Source organism: Micropterus salmoides, unplaced genomic scaffold, assembly GCF_014851395.1.
Source record: "Micropterus salmoides isolate LMB-PRFRI ecotype aquatic unplaced genomic scaffold, ASM1485139v1 Ms_hic_scaffold_3, whole genome shotgun sequence".
Classification (NCBI taxonomy): domain Eukaryota; kingdom Metazoa; phylum Chordata; class Actinopteri; order Centrarchiformes; family Centrarchidae; genus Micropterus; species Micropterus salmoides.
Genome location: NW_024042261.1, coordinates 20,139,263 through 20,162,811, shown reverse-complemented (window position 1 = coordinate 20,162,811; position 23,549 = coordinate 20,139,263). Strand labels below are relative to the sequence as shown.

Sequence of the window (23,549 nt, the reverse complement as noted above, 5' to 3'; positions counted from 1 at the left end):
ATGACGTTTCTAGTTATACCTTTACCACATGGATTGTTATTTCTTAAGCCCATGTTATAACCAACTTTAGCTCAGTGTTTTATGATTGTGCAGCTGCTGTAAAGTGTTGCTAAAGAGCAAAACACATCAATCAGCCAGCGGATTAGTCTGTGGCCAGTGTCCATTTACTGAGCTGCAGGTTGACAACAGATAACAGAGCGTGCACCTCAAAATATCAAGTAACAACAAAGATGACACTAAGCCATCTCTCTGTCTATCTATCTATAAACCAATACTTTTTGGATTCATTAATAATGTGAAATACTGTATGATTACCTGTAAATTAATGGTTAAACTTAGCATATAGCACCTTCACACTATCCTCTATGTAAACCTCAACCCCACTTTAAACAGACACATACACACGAGCTCACACAAATACCTGATTATTTAAGCATGCAGCAGTCTTAATGGATGCGTCTGTAATCAGAACAAGCCAACAACTGTAAACATGTGCTAATGTTTCTGATTGGGTGGTGTAGGTATCACATACTGTATCTGCCCTGTGTCTGTTGGTGTGTACGTGTTTTGATTGTGTCAAATGTGGTACTTTCTTACTACACATTGGGCTGCACAGAGCATATTTCAGAGCAGGGGAAAAACAAACAAAGTGATGACTGATGACACACATACACAAACATAAAAAAGCCCTCAGACCTGATGGTGTTTAACTGTTTTTTTTTTTACGTTTTGGAAAAACTTATCTGAAAAAAAGAGACGAGGGTGATCAGAGCATAGTGATTCTCATAAGTCATAAGTGGATATAAATTTTCTCCTGTCCTCACTACACGCACATCTGGTCTGATTAATTAACCAGAGATACATGATGAGGTGCCCTTACTGGCGCTAACATGATTTTAGTCATGTGTTTTAAGTTAGGATTGTGTGTCTACAGTCAGGAAAACTCAAGTCTTACCCTGCACATTTGAAGGTGTAGGTTTCAAGAAGTAAAACATCAGTGGGCTACAAAATGTATGCAGGTGATGTCAACATATTGACACAGGAAAACATACATTAAATGTTTGACCTAGCGAAAAAAACATCGCTGAGAACTGGGTTTGGTTATTAATTTGGCGGTTCAAAATGGCAAAATTGGAACATTGTAGACCACTGAAAAATATAAACTCCAAAGTCAAGATTGAAGTGTAAACAGCCTGAGTAACTGAGAATTATAACTAACTCCAGTGGCACGTGTCTTCTCATCAGTTGCAGGGACGCAGTTTTATATCTGAGCAAACATGAACCTCAAAGCTTCGACTGGGAAAGGAAAGCTTCACTCAGGGCAACATCAACCTCCTCTTTGCTGACTCCAAGCTGCCTGCTACATCAAAGTAGGCCCCCATTTCCTTAGAAGTACCAAAGAATCAAGTATCCATGAGGGAAAAAAAAGAAGACGAAAAAAAACCTTTGAATATGTTTTCCAGCCGGCCAGACAGACATAACAAAGTCTGGTCTTTGACACCACCGTATATCACTTTAGGCTTCAGCTTAAAAGTTGTTCTTCAACGTTAGTAGTTGAGCAATGAATCATTTTTTGAACCTGAAGACCCAGCATATTGACCTCCCTCTCATAAACACACATGAGTGGAAAATCAAATAAAACCAAGGTCCTTCTGCTAATGTATCCTTAATTAAGCAATCACCCTCCTAAAATCAGTCTTGACTTAAAACAAACAAGACTCGGGGTTTATAGCCATGTTAGCAACTCTGTGAGGCTGTACAGGAACAGTGGTGCTTGGAGCTAAATGCTATCATGCTCAGTTATAGTTCGACATATTGGGAAATGCTTATTTGCTTTCTGGCAGACAGTTAGATGTTAAGATCGATACCAGTTTCATACCCGTCTATTAAATATAAGGATACAGACAGCAACTGCTAAGCTTATCATAAAAAAACCCCAAAGAAAAACAGCAACAGCAACTCAAAAGCTCACAAATTAACACATACTTTATCTCGTTTCTTTAATCCATACAAAAAGTGAAAACAGAGGTACTGGTACACAGATTTTATTGCCTTTGGACTGCTCAGTCCAGTCTGGCTCAAGGCTAGCTGTTTCCAGTCTTTATGCTAAACTAAGCTAACCGGCTGCTGGCTGGCCTTATATTTAACAGACATGAGAGCAGCCTAAAAGCAATTATGTGTTATTTCCCAAGATTATTCTGTATGTGCCAAGTTTATGCACAAGAACATATGCTGTCTGTCATATAGCCTAGTAGCCTGTGAAAAACAGGTACCATGGCCCCCCATGTAAACATGGTGTTAGCATGCAAAGATTTGCTAATTAGCACTAAATACAAAGTACAGCTGAGGCTAATGGGAATGTCATTAGTTTTACAGGTATTTGGACATAGACCAAAGCAGTGAATGGATTTGAATGTTGACCTAATGATGGAGTTTGAAGAAATGTCAAGTTATTACAATTCATCCTGATGGGCATTGAGTTAGATGGAGTCCCAAATTGTATGGCAATCTATCCAAGATATTTCATTCTGGACCAAAACTGACATTTTTAGAGTTAAAAGTACCTGCTCAGCTAATGAGTACATTTCTACAGACAGGTGTTTTTACTGTAGCGGTTATCCCTAAATAGCTTCCTTGTTTAAATAACATTATGTAAAATGCATTAAGAGATTAATTCAAGCACAGAGAATTTGTTAGTGTTGTTGTTGTCAGTCTGATGCCCAAAGCACTTGTCTCTAACCCACATTTGAAAATAAATAAATAAATCTATTCCTATTGCCTCCTCTCTGACACGTCAGCAAACCCGAGGCAGCTACAAATGTCCTCTCTCAAAGGAAAGCCTGTGTGACTCCAGACTGACCCGGCTGCCTCCTCTCTGCTGCAGAGAACACGAGATTTAAGATGGTGAGGAGGCAAACTAATTCACTCCAGCTGGAGGCAATGACTGCGTGTGGGTGTGTTTCCGAGCTCTATTTCTTTCACTTACAAGCATACACATGCCCACAGACATCCACTTGAATGACTGCACTTTTTCTCTGACATCCCGTCTAGACTTAAGTGTCTCACATACAAACACAACGAAAGCACCTCCATGAAGCCATCTGGACAGCAGGTTGCCATTTCATCAATGCCCATAATCTGCTTTTATACCCCTGAAAGGTTAATGTTATCAATGGTGAGAAAATAATAAGTCCCAGGATGTAGGCACAGAAAAAAGAGAAGGGATAACAAATAAAGGAACTGACCGAAAGACGGTGGAAGGAACAGAAAATGAGGGATATCTGACATGAAAATGAGCAGCAGGTGTATAGGTCGTGTTAAATAGCAGGTCCATGTCATCGTATGTCCGTGTCACACGTGAAGTCAAGTGTCAGGGTTCTGTGTGTAAGAAATATAATTGACAATAATGCCCTTTTCCTGTCTGTCTCCCTATTTGTTTAATAGTTTTGGCATTGACATAACTCACTGATCTTGTTTTTCACTATGTGAATTCAAGCCAAATGCTCCGCAGCAGCCACTTCATTTGTTTATGTATCTGTTTGCCTCAGGGGTGAGAAGGGGAGGCGGTATGTGTAATGTCACAAACATGGTGCATACGTGACTGCACGTACACATCACTTGACCTCTAATGTCCTAGTCATTTCCTTCTGTGTGTGCACGCTGGAAAGCTTGTGATTATAGGTTGCGATTAAAGTAATGTGAAGCAGAAAGAAGGGTCAAATGTGCAGACTGACACGGCATCTACAGTACGAGCTGTCCTCCAGAGAGGGGGAACATGGAGCAGAAACGAGTCGCAAAAGAAAAAGGGAGAGAGAACGTGACGGTCAACTAAATGTCCTCGACTGAAATAGATACGCTACCAGATGGGTCGAGAAGATAGAGACGGAGACGGAGAGAGACAAAATGGCAGAGAAAGTGGAGGAAGAAAGGATGGAGGAAGAAAGGATGGAGAAATGCAAGAAGAGATGGGTGGGTTAAAAAGAGAAGAGTTAGAGATATTCAGCTATCAATAACTGATTGTCTTTGTTTTTAATTATATCTTGCTTTAAATTATTTACATGTGGAAGAATGCTGGAATGTAGGAAGAATAATGAGACATACAGAGGGGAGTGAGAGCAAAGACTGAAAAGATATAAAAATGTGCGACAGAACCTGCAGCAGTCATTGCATACTTTATATGTGGCTTTGCATTGAATACACAACTGCAGAAAAACTGCGCTAAAGAAAGAAAGGGATAAAAGACAGAGCCAGTGAGAGGAAAAAATTACTTTGTGAAAAGAGACATCCATCTTGAATACAGATATAAAAGTGAAGTGTTTCTTTTACCTACACCCTGCACAGACTGCACAGAAACACTTTAGCTCATCCTTGCATCTATGATCCAAATAGGAATTTGAATAAAAGTAAATATAGTGCGTTAATCACCACTTATTTATTATGTGAGTTTTGAATCATCATATATATTATTATTAGGGCTGCAGCTAACAATGATTTTAGCATTCGAAGCTTCTATAGATTATTTCAACGATAAATCGATGAGTCCTTTAAGAAGTAGGCCCACTTTTGCTTGGCGGCGGCGCTCTCAAGCAGAATGACCGACCGATTTTCTCAGGATGCGTGATTTCGAAAGTCATTAAAGTGTTTCATTTGCAGCCTTAAGAGTGCACAGGTATACACCTGTACATCGCTGCAGCAAAGCAAGATGTCAAACCACTGGAGATCAGAGAAATAAAAGGTTTTCAGGAGCTGTTATGTTACTGTTTAAAGCTGCTAAAATTTTAATTTTTATAAAAACAATGTATCGAAGTACAATGCGACAACTATGTGAAAGGTTACTCATAGTAATGAACCTACAGATCACCTGAATCTGCAGCTCCCCTCTGCTAAAGTTGCTGTTACCTTGTCTGTGATCTGCTGGCAGAACACCAGGTGCTTTCTGATCAGGTGCTGCTGCGCTGTTGACTTAGGTTTCGTTTTAAGGTGGACGGACGGTAACATTACAGAGTTGTTTTGTTTAGCTTCTTCTCGCTTTTTTCTCTCTCTTCCTCCACTGCGCAAACAGCGCCATTATAATCACGTACCGTGATTCGGTGCGATAGTAATAAATGTCCGTGCGAAACAGTGTGGTAAATAGTTATATGGATTAAAGGAAGCATCAATGCCAAGAATTTGTGTCGATGCATTTGATTAATCGATTTAATCGATGAATCGTTTCAGCCTTAATTATTATACATTAAATACACTCCGCATTACAGATTTCTTTCAGTCACTGTATCGTTTAAGGGCTGTTGGGACGAACAAGGATCAATCATGAGGAACTCAGTGCACAATTTTTCACAATGTGTCTTCTGAAATTAGATAATCTGGATAAATTGCTTTGATTTGTAAAAAACCGCCAGCTTTGTCCTATCTTAAACACAAAATCATCACATTTTGATAGCAAGTTAATACAATTCATAGGATATCAACCTATTGATCAACATTAACTGTTTGTGTGTGTGTGTCTATCAGGTGTGTAAAGTTTGTTTTGTGGAGTTTTACCTCCTCTGAACAGAGGATCAAAATATAGAAGTTGTCAGAAGCTGTACGGATTCTCAAGTCCTCTGAGACAAACCGTGATTTTTGGCTTTAAAAATAAACTTGACTTGACTTGTGTTGAATGGGAAAGCAGCTTCAATGTCAATGTATGTATGTCTTTTTTGGCAACTCTCAAAGGTGTGTGTGTGTGTATGTGTAGATATGTCAGGTGATTGTCAGTTTGAGGACAGGTGGTTATTTGGATGCGAGAGTCTCTCTCTGTCTCTGTGGAGCTTCAGCCTTCATCTTGAAGCTGTCCCAGTAGGCGGGGTCTTCCTCTGTCAGAGGTGAGGCCGAGGCGATGAGGTCACTGAACAACAGCAGCGTAAACGTGCTGGGAGGAGGAAGAGATGGACGAAGAGGCTGAGAGGAATAGAGAAGAGAGTCTTTGATTACTGAAATAGAATGTGGTGTCTAATAATGCTGCAACTGATGATTGATGTTATTTTTTCAGTTACTGATTCATTATTTAGTCTGTAAAATGACATTGCATGTTCCTAGAGACCAAGGTGTTATGTCTATATAACAACTGTTAAATACCGCAAAGGGAATTGGTTTTAATGATTATTATTGGCCATTATTAACTATAAAGATTAAACCTATATATGTTTGGCATTCTTATTTAAGAAATTACTTAAAACTTATTTTAAATGATAAAAGGTTGTTGTAGATAATTTTCTATCCATCATGTAATCATTTCATCATGAAATTGTCATTTGTTTGTGTTGGTTCTGCTTTTAAGTTTTAAAGTTATTCTAATTATAGGACTTTGTAGACAAGATTATGCCCCGAGTGTCTAAAGTTGTATAAATTGTGGCGATATGTTATGATACAGTGAACGATCACATGCTTATTTACACATCCAGCTCATACGGAAAAATATTAGCATTCATTTGGAGTTGTGTTTCTGACCACATGATGAATGTGACTCCAGTATTCACTCAATTTTAGGTCTGATTTTGGTCTCTACCAACTTAGTTAGTTAAATATCTAACAATTCAGCTGCTCAATGCTCCACTGAGTTTACCAACTAGTCGCTAACTGTCTGCCTGCTGTTTGCTGAGCAGGTAGTGCACGTTGGGTAGTTAGATCTTTTTCTTTGAAAAAGAGCTGCCTGCTGCGGCCAAAAACGACGCTATGAGACTGGTGAGAGTGAACCAAAAAAGTACAGTTGTAGCCGTACAGCCAAACAATGAGCTGGAACTCACTATAAAGCCCTCTAAAACAGAGGGGAGCTGCAGATTCAGGTGATCTGTAGGTTCATTACTATGAGTAACCTTTCAAATAGTTTTCACATTGTACTTCGATACATTGTTTTTATAAAAATTTTAATTTTAGCAGCTTTAAACAGTAACATAACAGCCCCTGAAAACCTTTTATTTCTCTGATCTCCAGTGGTTTGACATCTTGCTTTGCTGCAGCGATGTACAGGTGTGTATACCTGTACACTCTTAAGACTGCAAATTAAACACTTTAATGACGGTCATTCCGCATGAGAGAAACTGTGAAATGTTAAACATGTTGTGTGTCCCTACTGCAGAGCCTGGTTTGTCTGCTGGTCCAAGTGCAACAGCAACATGATGCTCAGCATCCAGCAAGCTCTCCTGCAGAAACAGAAACAGAAACACACACACACACACACACACACACACACACACACACACACACACACACACACACACACACACACACACACACACACACACACACACACACACACACACACACACACACACACACACTTTAGCCTGCATATCATACTAAATGAAAAAAATAAAAATAAAATCACCTTCACCCTCATTCAAATCCAGAGCAAATACTACATAAAACAGAGCAAATACTACATGACAAATAATGCACATGTGCATTACCAGACATTCACCCTGCATGAGACCACTTGTGCATAATCTGTTGAAATGCTGAATGTGGATATCTAGTGTATGTTTGTATGATTTCTGAGGAATTGAAGGTTCAGTCAGATAACCACTGCATTTACAAGTCACATATCACCTGCCTAGCATGTATGCGTCTACAGCATGTATGATTAATGCATGTGTAAAAATCTGATTTGTATGCAGTTTTCCAGCTTTATGTGAATGTATGCAGCCCCCCCCCCCCTGCCTTTGTAACTGGCAAAAAAATACGCTTGGACATTAAAGGCCAAAAGCTGAGTGTGTGTATGTGGGAATAACAGGTGGTGGTGTGTGTGTGCGGTGGGGCAGTTAGTTACAAAATGGTAAGCGAGCATAGAGAGAAGCTCAAAGGATAAGGAACACAAATAAAGGGCGAGAAATATCACCAGCAACTCATTTTGCTGTAGAAAAAGAGGAGAGTGCAGTCTGTTTTGTATGTGAATTATGATGTCCCTTGGTTTCTGTGTCTAGAGGCTGCAGGGGTGACATCTCCAGAGGTCAGCAGGAAGTAATAAGTCTCATAGCTGCTCTCTGATCCAGCCAATAAGCACGCAGTGAGCCAGAGGACATGCGGTCAACATTGGGGCTGCTCATCTCTCTCTCTATGTTAACACTTACAGCTCTGAGCATGTCTATTCGTATGTAAGACAATCAGAGAAATCGATTGCTTCGTTTGACCTCTCGACGTCACAGCAATCATTCACTGACAACAAATAACAAAGTGCGTCACTCTTCTTGAGGACATACAGAAAGATGACCAGCTTCACTGATGTGTGTTAGTGCAGGCTGACTCTTATTTTATCCTTTAAATAACTTTTTTTTTTTATATACAAAAACATGAGCACCTGCTTAATGTGATGTCATAAACTATTTTAGCCTTCATTTTATAGTCTAATATTATCTTGTCTTTTTAATTTAAGTTTATCTTATTTGATTAATATTGTAAATGTTATGATTTGCTTTTATGTAGAGCACTTTGCGTTGCGCTTTACGCATAAATTATGCTGTAGAAATAAGGCTTATAATTGTTCTTGTTCATGTTGTTACTGTGTTCTCCTTATTCAGATTTAAGGGCAAATTTAAGGACTCATTTGTCATATTTAACAACGACATCTGGGGAATTCTATAGTCAGTTATTTAATTGTTTTCTAAACAGACTTGCCTACTTTGGTGTACCTATCATATTATACCCATGTCTACTTTTTATTCCCTCATTTAGTTTTTTAATCACAGGCAGCTGGACAGGTTGAAGATACTTGAAGACGGTCTTTAATTCACAACCGAAAAAGGCCTTAAGAAGATAAAAGGCGAAACGTCTTTGAGTATCTTCAACCAGTCCAGGTGCTCTTCAAACTTCCATGGCTAACAATGACCTGGATGACTGAGGATCTTCACAGACATCAAAGGTATGTCATTTTCAGTGATGCAACACAGAAAAGCAGGAAATGCTCATATAAGATACTGGTACCAGCAAATGTTTGGCTTCTTTTTTTTTGACTCAAACTATTATTTGGTTATCAAAATAGTTGCAGATTAATATTCTGTCGAGCAACTGATTAATTAATCAACTAACTGTTTCAGCTGTCCATTTGTGCATTTTGCAAGTGTTTCATTAAACGATCCAGAATCTACACATTAAAATGAAACTGTTGTGATGCTTATTCATAAACCTAATGAATGTCATTTAAACTGAAACATCAAAATTAAATAATGCGAAATACACCAGTGTGGTGGAGGTTTTTATAACAAAATATATTTTTTTTATCTCCATTCTTCTTTGCTTCCCTCATTCTTGCCACAACTTGCATCTCTTCATCTTTCGTACCCAAACACATTCTACATCCAATATGTTGCTGATACTTCGTGTTGCCCTACAATGTACAGTTAAAAGGAGGACACATGCATTACCGTCTGCCTGCGATCGATATAAGTGAGCTTTTATACTCTGGTGTGAAAATACAGACACTAAAACGGCATTAAGCCTCTATGACCCCGAGAGGGATAGAGAGAGGAGGGGAGAGCAGATGTAACATCGGCCTTTTCAAACCAGTGGTAACCTTTTAGCAGTCACTTGTTAATCCATCTGCCACTGGGCATGGAGGAAAGAGTGAGGGGAGGAGGGGAACAGAGAGGAAAAATACAGGGTGGAGGAAGGGAGCTGGTACAGTTGAATGAAGGGCGAAGGTAAAGGGAGAGAAGAAAGAGAAGGGGATATTGGAGAAAACATCAAAGAGAGAAGTGGAGAGGAGGGGCAATGAAGGTGAGGAGAGAGAACGAGAGGAGATGGGAAATAGAAGGGGAGAGGGGTGATAGCAACAGGTGATTCTTATGCTCTCACACTTCTCTAATCTCTTGTCATGGTGTCAGGAGGGCCACTTGAGAGTCCTTCTATTGCAATCTCTTGTGTCTATTTCTCTGCAAGACCCTCTATGATTCACTTTGCAGATGCTTTCAAGGGTACAGCCGCTGGGGGATGGAGCACGGAGGATCCCACAGAAGAGCTGCCGGGCCCTTTGAACCACCGCTTTAGAAATCATTGATTTCATAAAGGCTGCTGGCTCTATACATGAGCTACTATTCTAAACAATATACCCACTAATAAGATGTAAACAAGTAGTATTTATTAACAATTGTAAGTATAAAAGAACCTGACAATATCGCTTTACATTTGGCCTGAAGGAAGTGTGCTTAAAAATACCTCAAAAAAGAAAATTTGAAAGAATTTCTGTCAAACTCTAGATATTCCTAAACTATAAATATGCATCTTGGCACCAACTAAATTCCAACAGGACTGTAAAAAATAACAAGTTGTTGTGTGCAGCACTGTTTCTTGGCGGTGCTCAGTGACTTCCTGAAGGCTTGCCGTCAACCGGGAGGTTGCTGCCAAGTTGCTGCTGGACCATGTTAATTACTGAGCTTTGAAGTTCTGGTAGGAAAATTGTTACCTTCATGTAAAGCCGAGCAAGCTGTTTCTCCCTGATTCCAGTCTTTGTGCTAAGCTAAGCCCACTGTCTCATTGCTGTAGCTTCATATCTGCCTGATATGAGAGTGGTATTATACTATATACTCTCATATATCTCTCTGCAAGAAAGTGAAGCACAAAACGGTGAACTAGTCTTTTACTTTGTACTCAAAACAAAATTTGGCATAGCGTATAGCTCCACCTGGGCAATTAAAAAAAATTGAGAATAATCTAAACAAAGTATGAAAAACATATTTAGAACACAGATTTTTAACAAAGCTATGGCATTATTAGACAAAGTGACAGAAAATAAGATGTTATGGCAACTTGAATTGATCACTATTGGAAAACACTACAGACTGTTTTCAATGCACCTCATTCTTTTGCGAGCATGAGAGTTGTTGGTAAACTGCACACTGCTGTTTACGTCAAAAAACTGTCCGTGATCTCTTTAGCATGTTTTCACATCAAATCCTAAATCTGGAAATAAAAAAGTCATGAATCTGTCGTTAGTTTGTTTCTGTCTTTTCAATGTGTCATTTGACAGAAAATGAAAAAGATAATGTCTAACTTTTTTAAGAGCTCTTGGTTGGTAGTTTTTCCTGTCTTTCTTAATCTTCACACCTGCGTTCAAACAGACTCACTTCAAATATCCAGTCCTCTTCTTCTTCCTCATCTAGGTGCATCTTGGTCTGGCGCAGTGCCAGGCCCTGTGTCAGCGGTTCAGGGGCCAGGTGAAACTCCACCCTCTGCAGGTTGAAGCCCAGACCCGTGCCGATGGCTTTGATGAAGCTCTCCTTCAGTGCCTTGGTGGAAAGGGAAGAAACCCAGTTTGCTAAGTGCAAGTACAAGCGATTAATTGCAGAAAATGTACACAGGCACATAGGAAAGAAAAAAGGACTTTTGTATGTCTGACAAAAGACAGTCCATGTACTTCTTTGTTTGTGTGTGTGGTGTATTTTGGCTCAGAAGCACAATAACTTAAAACCACAACAGATGGGAATCTATGCACACATGTATAACAGTGTGTGCACAAAAGAGTGATTTTGTGTGTGTGTGTGTGTGTTTAGCCAAAATCAACCCTGCTCGGCAGCCAATGAGCCACAATAACAGTATTACAACGCTAATCGCTATGGCAACGGTGAACTCTGCCATTAGTCAACAGTGTGGTGATGATATCAGAGCTTGACGTCTCTGTGCCACCCTCTCAATCTCACAACATCTTTACTTAGCACCAATGTTGCTGTTGCTGTCCATCTGTGTGTGTGTGTCTGCTAGAAGAAAGAATATATCTGAAGATAAAAACTGAGAAAGGGAACAGAAAGAAAGGACTGTTGCGTATCTGTGAGGACAGAGAAGGACAGATGTGAGGAACAAAGAAACATGAGAGTTGAGAGAAACCCAGAGCTCACACGTCTGCACAAACGTGTGCGTGTGTGTCTCAAGGGACATCAGCAATGTTACTGTCTCCCTGTTTCCTTCTCTCACACACACACGAACAAAAGAAACGCCGCCAGTGGGGCCCGGCAGCGATGCAGTGTGATGACTGGGTGGTATGGTTGCCATGGTTACCCAGTGGCGGTAGAACGCGGCGAGCTGCTGGTGCTCCGAGCCAGCCGATTGGATGACGCTCCACTCATACGCTGTAAACTGACGAGTCATGATGCGGAAAAACTCTGGCACAGAGCTGCTACCTGGAGGGAAACAAGGGGGGAATGTAGGAGGGAGGGAGGGAGGAGAGGTGTGAGGGCCAAAGAAAGGGAAGAGGACAGAGGAAGAAGGATGGAGGCACAGACAGAAGGGAAGGAAAGGATGGAAATGAAGGGAAAAGCAAAATGAGGTTGAGAGAAAGATGGAGGCAGGCGTCAGAAGTAAGACACAGGTAGAAACAAACAAGCTCTCCCAATATAATCCAATATAGTCCACTCTTGTAGATTAGAGTGGACTGTTTCCTCTCTCAGCAATATCTCACAACACCAGAGATTTGAATGTGACACACACACACACACACACACAGTCTTGGCCTAGACCCTTTACGTACACAGGGCATCAGGGACCTCTTGTGGTCAGCTTGGAGAATACAAATAATTCTGTTTCAAGACACACGGTTGATTTATTTGTCATTTAACAACACATGGTTGTATAATGATATTAAGTTTGTAGTTCATTTTATATTACTCACAAAGAACAAATGTTATATAAAAAAAAAATATAAAATGATATACAGAAAGAGGGTACTTTACATGGTGGAGTGCTGAGGATGAATGAAGGAGTCTCACAGCCTGAGTGAAGAAGCTGCTCTGGAGCCTGATGTTACAACAGCGAATAATTCTGTATCTCTTGCCAGATGACAGCAGAGTGATCAGCCTGTGGCTGTGGTGGTACTGTATTTTAGTATTCTTTGGGCTCAGTTCAGGTGTTGAGTGCAGTTGACTACGGTGCTGAGTACTGCAGTGGTGGAGGTGTGACCGCTAATACAAACTGTCTGGGGTCCGTTTGTGAGGAAGTCCAGTTGCAGAGTGTTGTATTTAAACCCAGAACGCTGAGTTTGTCAATCAGTTTCACGGGGGAGATCGTGTTGAATGCTGAGCTGAAATCCACAAACAGCATTCTGATGCAGTTGTCATTTTGTTTTTCTGCCTTATGCTTGGCACTTATGCTGATTATACTAACAGATTCGGCTGTTACGGATTAATTATCATTAGTGTGAGATGGTGAAAATAGACAGCTGACACAGACAGATTTTGGTAGTTTGATCTTTAAACTTGTGCCATGATCCAGAGAGGAGCATCAGGATTAATTCAGGCGTGTTTTATTTCTTTTGTGGCTTGAATATCGTAAAGTCTTATACAGCCAATTCAAACTAAAGGTTGTTGTCTAAAAATCTTTCTCTCCATTGTTGTGTACTTTGGTGCAAACAAGTCAAACCATTTCCCCCGTTTAACCCAGATGACCTTACAATCTCATGTTGCCACTAGTACCCTTGTTTCCCTCGCCTTTGGTTGGTAGGATTCCCTGATTAATCTCCTGAGATGAGGAGGCTTTTTTGTTTTTTGCAAGAAATTGTGTGATTTTAAGTAATTTGTATGAAGGTTGGGCCTGGAGGACAAACAAACAGACTTTCTATGAATGGCCACCTTCATGCTTCATCTATGGGAGGATGTTCATGCAGTTTTAAAGAGAAAGGGTCATTATTAGCGCTGCTTTAACCTCTGCATTTACCTGGCATTACTGTGTTCATTATATCCACTCCGACCTGCATCCCAAGCTCTGCAGCGAGCACAGCGTAATCCCCTTGGTGGGACAGGTTGAAACTCCAGGCTGGGGGTTCAGGGCCTGAACCTGGACTGACCTGGTGGATATTTTCAGGTATAAGACAAAGTGGGGAAAGGTGTGCTCAAGTAAACGTGGTCTCTGAAGTTCTTTGAGGAGTCAAGTAGAACTGAAATAAGCCGTGTCTTGTGCTCAACAATCACCAGTGTCAAAGTTACATCTAAAGTTATTCTATTCATACGGTTTCACTACTCAGATGTAGTTTAGGCGCTGTTAACAAGTTAATTAAAAGACTTGATTACTGTTAGTGCAAAATCACGCTGTGTCTCCAAACTTTGTTTATGGCATGATGCAGCCATAAAAATGTAGTCTTCCACTCGGTGCATACATCATATAGCTTCAATAATAGAGAGTGTTTAGGTGAATGGTATCAGATAGAGTGGAAGAAGATGACTAAACATGCCTGCTATGGTGCAGCAAAACTGAAGTGATGGCACTGTACAGTGAGGTGGGCTGCTAATATAAGACTGATATGTTATGGGAGGGAAATGAATAGTGTCTGAACCTTCAATGGTGCTGCCAGGTAAGGTTTCCCCCTGGGAGATCGCTCCAGCTTGATCTCTGACCATGGGATCCCCATCCTCTCACACACAAATCTCCTCAGCAGCAGCCTGCCAGCCTGGTGGGGTGACAGAGTGACAGTCAGTGTGTTGCATATTGGGAATCCAGATTAAACAAGCGGGAAAAGGACCTAAGTGTGGTGGCAGTGCGATAAGTCTGCGTGCAGAAGGTGACAGAAAAGTTAACAGTCAGGCTCACCATGGCTGATTTGGCATCCTTGACAAACACAAACTGTCCGATCCTGTCTTTTTCCTCCCGCTGAATGCAGCGAGCAGCAAACAGCCAGTCAGACCTGCTCGGTGTCCACGACCCACAGCGGAAAGCCCAGCGGACAGAGCCCATCTCCTCGCCTCTGTCTCCTCCACCACGTCAGGCTGCTCACAAGTTGTTACCGAGCTAACGTTAGCATCGCGCGTTAGCATGTAAAACAAGGATTAAACTTTCCGCTGACAACAAAATCTGGAGATGTTATGACTCAGACACTGGGGGTTTCAAAGTTGAGCAGCAGAGCATCGGCTAACCGAGGGCTGCTAATAAAACTGCCACAAAAAAGCTCTTGCTATTTATTTACATTTTGGATTTGACAGAGGTGCACATGAACGGAAGAGCCCGGCAAGATTCAATGCCGTCATAAGTGGGCGCGGTGGAGGATTAGCCAATAGGAGCGGACGACACAGTGCGCAACTAACGATACCTTCACTGCTCTCAGGAATATCGTAAATACGACAAGCCCTGTTGGGGTTTCAATAAATATGACTGTTTTCTGATAGCCCACCTGAGATGTAACATTTTAACCATAATTTACGGAAGCCGACTGACTGGCGTATCTTAACCCTCCTACTTAAAAAAAACATCTCTTAGATATGCTGCATCCTTAACAATTAATTTAATTCTGCATTCTGCATCAGAATGGAAAAGCGCTGCGCTGCTTGAACAAAAGAACATCAAATGCTACTATTGTTGGCCCTAAATTGTTGTACTCAAAATTATTTAATCCGATCAGCACCTCTAAAGTGGTATTTACAGTTTGAACTCTTAGAATCCCTGTTTACGAGTCGCCCTTGGACACAGCATTAAAATTGTACCTCTGTGGTGTTGTTTTGGTTGCTGTACATCTGTGTGCGTAAGGTGAGTTGTCCTCACGATATATTACAGATAATGTTTTATGGAGGTGGTAGTAAGACGGGCAAGACGCTAGACTCCTTACATTCCTGACTGTAAATATGAAATTGTGTTTGTGCTCGTCTTGATTAGAGAAAATACTATTTCATATTGCTACTCTTGCTACTCTTCGAAAAAACGTTTTAAAAAATAAATAGAAATAGCCTTATAGAAATAGCACATATGACTTATATGGGTATTTTGTCTAGAATATATGTGGGCTAACAGTAGAAACATACTTGTCAAATATACTTAAACCTCTTTATATAGGCTACCCTTATGAATTTTACTATCTTTTCAACATAGGCCCATGCATTAGATATTGTGTATTGTCTGCTAATAGTAGCCAAACAGGAGAGGTATTGACCATCACATGATAGGGTTAATGTGTGGTTAATGTGCTGCAAAGAAAATTTAAACATCAGCAGTATTTCATTGGTGACTGCTGTAAGAATTTTCGCCATGCTTACAGCCTCAAAATCGTTTTATGTAAGATTCCCCTACTACTATCCATTAAAGAAAACCTTTATAGCGTTTCCATTTCACAAGACAAAAAAAAAAAAAGAAATATTAACACATCCGCATTTATTATCAATTGGAAGTTAGAGGCTGATCTATTGCACTTGTGTACTCTATATTTGTGATTTTGTTTTTATAACAAATTGACCTAACTTGACACACTGTATAGCCTATTCCAAAAAACATTAACAACTCTGTTTTACCTACAGACAGACTGCAGAGACCGTTCAGCTTGTGATGCTTCTCTACCTGTGTAAGCTCACCTGGCAGCAGATCAGACGATTAAATAAAGGTGGGAAACCCTGCAAGTTGTGTCATAATACTACTCTGTGGCCTTAGCTACATCAAATCAGGGCCTCATCAAACACAACCTCCATTCATACAGGGGAAAAACAGAAAGCTTTTGATGATTTACTCCACCAGCCAACCAGCTGTGACCTCTACAACTGCACACACTTCTTTCCACAACTTCAAGTCTCACATCTCGTCACACAGAACCAGCATCTAAAAGTGTAACAGCTGGGATAAGTCTCCAGGGCCTCCAACGACTGTGCTATTGAAGGAAACTGCACTGCAAGGCATGGATTAACCTTTACAACAAACATCCACACTTCTCTACCTCTGAGGAGTCCCCCCTCCACCTGTTTTTATTGTTTCTCTCTTTTCTTATACTGTCCTCTCTTATTTTTTTTCTATTCCTCTTGTCTTCTTGCTTTAATTTCCCTCAGTTGTCTTTCTTCCCTTTCTATCTCTCCCTCTGTGTTTGTGGGGTTTCTGTCCCCTCCTTGCTGCCAAGCTGGATTTCCTGCAGGTGAAGCATCTGAAGAGGAAGAGGAAGAGCAACTACAGTGTGAGAGAAACACAGACTCTCATCAGGGAGATCCACAAGAGGAGGGACGTGTTGTTCTCCAGACAGCAGGTATAGATTTCCTCTTCTTCTTCTTCTTCTTCTTCTGTAAACTGATAGAGTGGCACATCTATGGAGAGAGCTCCTAATGCGTAATAATTATAATATGATGTTCCAATTAGTGCCACCATGTTACACTGCCAACAAATTATATATAATCAGTGGTGTAGTGCAGGATATTCTGTATGTTCATGCAGTATAGGCTGATCTTTATTCAAGTGCCACTGATGTATACAAAAATAAAGTGGGCAAGGCACATTTTTTTTGTTATCTCTGTCCTCTGAAGCGTGAGGCAAGTTGGACAGATCAACAGCAGCAACTCTCCTGTCCTATCCAATTTTATGTGTGTGTGTATGTGTGTGTGTGTATGTATATGTTTGGCCGGTATGTTGGCTGCAAAGTGAAATGAAAGTGCAGTACAGAAATACCAAAATATGTTTAAAATAATTTGGAAGATACATTATCTACAATGTCCACCAGAGAGCACTGGCACAGTTTATATTTACACTGCAAGATATCTTGCTCAAGACAGATCTATTACCACCACAATTCTTGAAAAAGGTTAAACCACAACAAATTTCCTTCTTTAAACTCAGAAATATTAATATTGGCCTCAAAAACTCTAACTCTAGTTTAGTTTTACATGCATGGTGGCAGCTTTATGTTTTGTGAAAAACTGGCATTTCCTTTGTTTTGACAGGAACCTGCATTACTCACATCTTCATTTTCCAAAACATAACATCACGCTATGTTATATTTGTTCAAATAAATCTCTTCTCTTCCTGTTCTTCATCTCTCCCGTTTGTATGTGAGCAGAACACAGCCATTAATGAGCTGAAGAGACAGGCATGGGAGGAAGTGGCACGAGGTGTGAATTCGCTGGGGGAGGGAGAGCTGCGCACTGCTTCTGAGGTGTGTTTATATCTATATTTAAATCATACTTTAATGTTTTGATTCCTACGAAGCTCACCTCCTCTTAAACACCAGCTTCCTTCCCTCCTGATCTCCTGTACAGGTGAAGCGTCGCTACCTGGACTGGCGTGCACTTATGAAGCGAAAACAGCTTCAGGCTGAGCTCTCCCTGTCCTCCTCTTCATCCTCGTCTGTGGCCCTGAAGACTGAGTATGATCTGTCCTCCCCTGAGCACGAGGCAGCTTCTCTGGGATCTGGGTGTGACCAGCTGCTCGACCTCTCAAGCCTCCCAAAGGATTGTCACTGTGACTGGCCGGAGCTGGCAGCTTTCAGTGAGCCAAGTGGTCAGGCCATGATGGCGGCGCCGGGTGTGAAGATGGAGGATGACGTCAGAGAATACAGAGTAAGAAACTCATCATCTACATCATGGTGCCCCAGTAGTGCCTGTGTGTTAACAATAACAATAAAAGACAGTAGCTTTGTTTGTACACCACACGGCCCCTCTAGAGATTACTTATTCTGATTGAACCCAGAGTCTATTAAATAAAATAAAATGGATTTCTTATTAAACACCTTAATGCTTTTTGATACAGAGGTCACATTAACACCACTCATATTATGGAAAGACAAGTAGCCTATATTAGTATGAAAGTACTTGCTAATGTGGTAATGTCCTCATCAGCAGAGGTAGTTATGTTTAACATATCACAGCACATTATGTAGCTCAAGTGGCTCTTATTAGTCCAGTCTTTTGATTAGGCTCATGGAGGTCCGCAAAGCAAAAATAAAATTAAATAAAGGATGTGTTAATTAGGATTTAATTTAAACTTGACCTTTAAATGTGACTTTTTTCTGATTGCAGTAAGATCTGTTATCAGATTAAATCCACTGTCACCGTCCATTTATAACATTTTCCACAATAATTCCCTAATCTAATCTTCCACCCTATTTCTTAATAGGGTTATTAACCTGTGTCCAGTCTATTGAATTTCTTCATGTTATCAGCCAGACAATCTTCCACGGAAGCCCTGAGAGCCCTTTTTTTTGGTCTGATCAAAAAGGTTTCTCTTCTGTGTTAGTGACTTAAGAACAGGTAAAACAAAAAAGGTTTTGTCAGAATCAAGAGTTTGTTGTTATAATAATTTTTGGCCACAAGAGGCTGAAGTGCACCACTACCACATGCTCTAAATGGGGCTGAAAGCATTAATGTTTTCTTCCAGTGAGTTTTAATTTCTCCATACACTCGAAACACAAGGTACATATATTGCTTGCTAACAAGTTATGTAACATTACTATAACGTCTTCCTTTTGACTAGAAATTTATTTTAATCAACAACAGCAAACACAGATGAAAACCATCCTGGCAAAACCTTTTTTTTCTTTTATCTGTTCTTAAGTCATAAACACAGGAGAGAGAAGACGTAGAAAATGGACCACCAGAATTATTTTTCCTGCCTCTCATGACTTCCGTAATCTGCAGTCGGAATAGAGGTGATGGTTTTGTGTGCTGGACCACAACATGATCAGCTTGCCATGTGAAAGCATCAGCAGGAGTCTCATTGTTTTGGGGTGTAAATCATTAAGCAAATGAACCTCTAAAAGGGCCAACCTGAGATACAGAATTCCACCTTTAAAGTGTGTCAAAAACCATAACATGGTTTAGAAACTGCACAGCATTTTTTTATATAGATAAACAAAATCGAAGCTGCCGAGACATAGATATCTTGACTTTTTTTGTCACTAGTATGGGTCAAGCTCCAGAAATGTTGGATCCTACATTTCCCATAATGAAAGTTGATTACATCTTCCCTAATCTTTCATTAGAGTTATTGTCTTAGACTCCCTCCTGAGCCACATGATACAGCTGTAAGCTGAAGTTCATGTGTAACATCGGTGAAGGGCCCCTTTAATGATCTCTTTCTCTCTCTCTTTCTCAAGCTGGATGGTGATTGTGATGTGGGAGATGGAGAAGGAGAAATAGATGAAGATGATATTCCCTCCCTTCTCAGCGACATCGAGTCCCGCAGTGAGGGGCACGTAGGCGATGTTTACACCCACAACGAGATGGGCGTGCTCAGCTCCTCCAAGGCCCCGACCATCACCTTCAACAGAGACCACCCACTTGCTAGTGGCCTGGCGGGGATGCCAGCCCATGCTCTGGGTGGGCTAACCAGTCACGAAAACGTGGGAGCTGGGTTTCTGGTTGCGGTTGAGAAACAGCGACTGGAGCTGGAAAAACAGCGCCTGTCTGTAGAAACTGAACGCCTGGCGGTGGAGAAAGAGCGGCTGGTGGTGGAGAAGGAGAGGCTTCGTCAGATGGAGGTAGAGAGGGAGAGGCTGCAGCTGGAGAGAGAGCGGTTACAGGTGGAGAGGGAGCGGCTGAGGCTTCTGCTCCTCAGCCAATCAGAGCAGGTGGACTCCTCCTTTAACCTGCCGCCACAACAGGGCCCGCCCTCATCCTCCACATCTTCTTTATCCTCTACTCACGATGGACAGAGGGAGCAAGAGAAAGAAAGTAAAGGCTGGAGGTCAGTGGTGGATCTGGAGTGTGAGAGGCTAAAACTAGAGAAGGAAAGGCTGCAGCTGGAGAAAGAGAGGCTGCAGTTCTTCAAATTTGAAGCTGGCAGACTGCAGATTGAGAGAGAGCGCCTCCAAGTGGAGAAAGAGAGAATGCAGCTGCACAAAGATCATCAGGGCCACTGAGAAAGCGATGAATTAATACATTTTCACCAGCTTCCAGGAGGAACTTTTAATACTGAAAACAACCCAGAAAATGTGGAATACCATTTACCCCTACACACACGTCTTTCAGGAAGGTGTAAGGCACATTAATGATCATTCCTGATTGGAAGTGGGCCAAGGAGAAGACTGAGATGGAGGGCTGGCATATTTATGACCATCGTGATAAAGCAGTGCCTTATGATGTCTTGATTAAATCGGTGACGGGACAGAAAAGATGCCATGGTAATAAAATCTATGATTTGTCTGGCACGCGCAGCTGGTTAACCTGGAAAATATATGATTTATAAAATGCGACAAGTTTCAACAGCTGTTCAGTGCCCCATCCAAAAACACTAATCCACAAGACGTGCAGCATGAAATATTAAATGCTGGAGTATCAATGCAACACATCCTCACTGGTGTAGAAATGTTTTATACTGGTATATATGAAAGAATAGAATGATGATGTCTTAATCAAATCAGTGCCAAATTATTTACTGCATGGGTGCCTATATAATTTATCTTCCAACACTGAGAACACAACAGCACATGACTGTTACTGGTATAGAGGAACTTTTAAGCGGTTTATGTTTTGCTGTCCAGTGCTTGTGTTAAAATATTGTTTACACGGTAATGCTCGTGAATTTGTACATTTGTCTACCAATTGTCTTTATAATTTTTATTTTTTACCTCTGCTATTTTTCACAGCAGATGTTTTGACTTGTCATAGCAGTAAAAGCACGGGTGAGTTACTCATAACATTTACATTGTCTTCGTTCCATTCAAGTGTCCCAGTAAACCGCGACAGTGTGACAGGGAGCCAGCATGCCTGAAACCGGGACCCTGAAACTGAAGCAGTAAAATAGAATTCAGCCAGCATTTCTTTATTATTCACACCTGTGCTTTTCCTAGTGCGACATGGGAAAATGTCTTCAGGAAATAATTGGGCTTTTTTGCCAGTAAGATTTGTGGACTTGGAAAAGAGCTTGAACATCTATATGCTGAGCAGCTACTGGACGTTTGGTGTGCATGCTAGAGAATTCAAGGGAAATATTCCTTTTCCGGCTTCATTTTCTTTATTTTTCATTTTAAGTTCTGCTGTGCTAGACATAAACAGTGAAGTGTTATTGGTAACTAAAAACTGTATTCTGCTACTATGTACTGAAGGTTATGTTGTCCAACAAAACTAAACACATCAAACACTCCAATATACTATGCATTGTGGTTATTTTGTTCAAAATTATCCCTTTTTAAATGTTTAAATGTTCTGAGTCAACACCAGTATGTCTTTTTAAACCACTTGATATCAACTCACATGTCCTATTGTATTATTTTTGTATTATAATTCTATGCCTGATATGCATACATTATATGTATTTATACATATTTGTTTATGATCTCTGACTAACGTTCCAATGCCGAAATGTTAATAAGGTTGCTGGTAAAAAAAAAATGGGAGTCCCAGGTAAATACTGTTATGATCACAGTTAAATATAATCTGTGTTACAAACTGAAGTACTGCTAGCTGTGGTCTGTCTCATGCCTTTATTTTCTCAGCATTGCCTTTGAAAAATAATGGTAAAAGAGAATAAGAAGATGATTCATATTTTTTTTTTGTCTCCTCTGTATTGACGCTCCCCAGGAAGCCCACCAGGGTTCCCCCGGATCAATGCAGGCTAATAAGAAGAGACGAGCCTTAACAATCACTTTGAGAGAATAACACTGCATCTATAAAGAGTCAGCTTTTGAGGATTTCAGTAAAGCTGATGTAACCCAGTGACATTCCAGCTTTTTGTTTTGCATTTCATATTCAAATTATTGTGAGGAATGGGAAGAGTGGACGCAGTTTTGACTGCAAAACTGGACTGAACAGAGACTATAAAGCTGGCCAATTTGAGATGATAGTGAAACATCTAAAACCATAAGTAAACTCTAAAATCGCCTCCTACATCCTACACACACACACACACCCACACACGGGCAGGGACTCAAAGCTGGCAGATCCAATCGCAAAGACAAGTTTATTTTTCCATCAAAGGGTTATTTTGCTGTCTGCCTGTGATATGAAAGCTATATATAAACCGCTCTTCTTTATCTCTGTCTGGATTTAGAACTGGTGTGAAAATCCACTGTATTGTTATGAAAAGGGTCCCTCAGCACTGGAGGCCTGCAGTGACTCGACCTAGTGCAGCTGAGACCAGAGGTGGAGAAATAAATACTACAGTATGTCCTTTCTGGTTCTGGGTCTGACAGATATTTGAAATCCACATTTATGGCCTACCATGTCATTTACAGTAAAGCCATCAAATCAGTGTGTTCAATATTACAGTTCAGAGGTTTACAACTAAAATTAAAGAAAAAATCTAAGCTGCAGACTCACTGCAGAATTATGAACAATTCTCATTTTAACAAGAGCTTCCTTTTAGAGAAGTACAGTTATTTAGCCAAGCCTACAGGTAATAAGATCAGGCATTTTCTGTTTCACTTTGCCAACATTTTTTCAATGTTAAAATACTCATGGACTTCATGGAAATAATGTTTTATTTTGATTCACCAACTCTCTCGCTACTATTGCTCCCTCTCTTTGTTACTCTCTAGCTTGCTTGACCACTGCTGCTCTCTCTCTCAAAACAAACCAAAGGAACCTTCTTGGTATCACTATTTTGCAGACGTCGATGTTGGGTATACAAAATCAACTAACTGGGAGGGTATCATAGTTTGGTCTCTGAATGCCCGGTTTCAGTGATATTTCAGGTTGACTCTGCACAATTTTAAATTGTTTTTAAAATGTTGGATCAAAGAGCATGAAGGTATGAGGTCCACTTTGTGCTAGCCACTGTAAATGTGTGCTGTGTATTCTGATAGAGAGCGCATGGACAGAGAGATTTAAGTATATATATATATAATATACAGAGAAGTACTAAAACACATTTACAGCTGGTCCAGAGACCTGCTGCCTAGGGCAACTTCGGCCGTCTGGCCC

General features: G+C 40.6%; 2 protein-coding genes across 2 annotated transcripts; one reads left to right on the top strand and one right to left on the bottom strand.

Moving 5' to 3' along the window:
* Window positions 1-4,153: 4,153 nt before the first annotated feature.
* Window positions 4,154-14,962, bottom strand: aasdhppt (aminoadipate-semialdehyde dehydrogenase-phosphopantetheinyl transferase). The gene is made up of 7 exons (XM_038693796.1): window positions 14,545-14,962; window positions 14,291-14,404; window positions 13,675-13,804; window positions 12,025-12,146; window positions 11,097-11,258; window positions 7,113-7,181; window positions 4,154-5,940 (listed from the first exon to the last, which is right to left on the bottom strand). Exons 1-7 carry the CDS (start codon window positions 14,686-14,688, stop codon window positions 5,773-5,775), a joined length of 909 nt encoding a protein of 302 aa, XP_038549724.1. The 5' UTR covers window positions 14,689-14,962; the 3' UTR covers window positions 4,154-5,772.
* Window positions 14,963-16,744: 1,782 nt separating this feature from the next.
* msantd4 (Myb/SANT-like DNA-binding domain containing 4 with coiled-coils) lies at window positions 16,745-20,548 on the top strand (the record flags this gene model as incomplete). Its single annotated transcript, XM_038694244.1, has 4 exons — window positions 16,745-16,945; window positions 17,750-17,845; window positions 17,949-18,248; window positions 19,784-20,548. Coding segments are annotated over 4 exons (1,362 nt in total), but the record flags the coding sequence as incomplete, so codon positions are not given.
* Window positions 20,549-23,549: the final 3,001 nt, after the last annotated feature.

Excerpts from the sequence above, each read along its gene's own strand:
- aasdhppt (XM_038693796.1), bottom strand. The coding sequence starts at position 14,688 with ATGGGCTCTGTCCGCTGGGCTTTCCGCTGTGGGTCGTGGACACCGAGC. Across the intron at positions 12,147-13,674 it reads AATGAACACAGTAATGCCAG|GTAGCAGCTCTGTGCCAGAG; the intron begins GTAAATGCAGAG and ends GTTTCCCTCCAG. Across the intron at positions 5,941-7,112 it reads CAGACAAACCAGGCTCTGCA|CCTCTTCGTCCATCTCTTCC; the intron begins GTAGGGACACAC and ends TATTCCTCTCAG.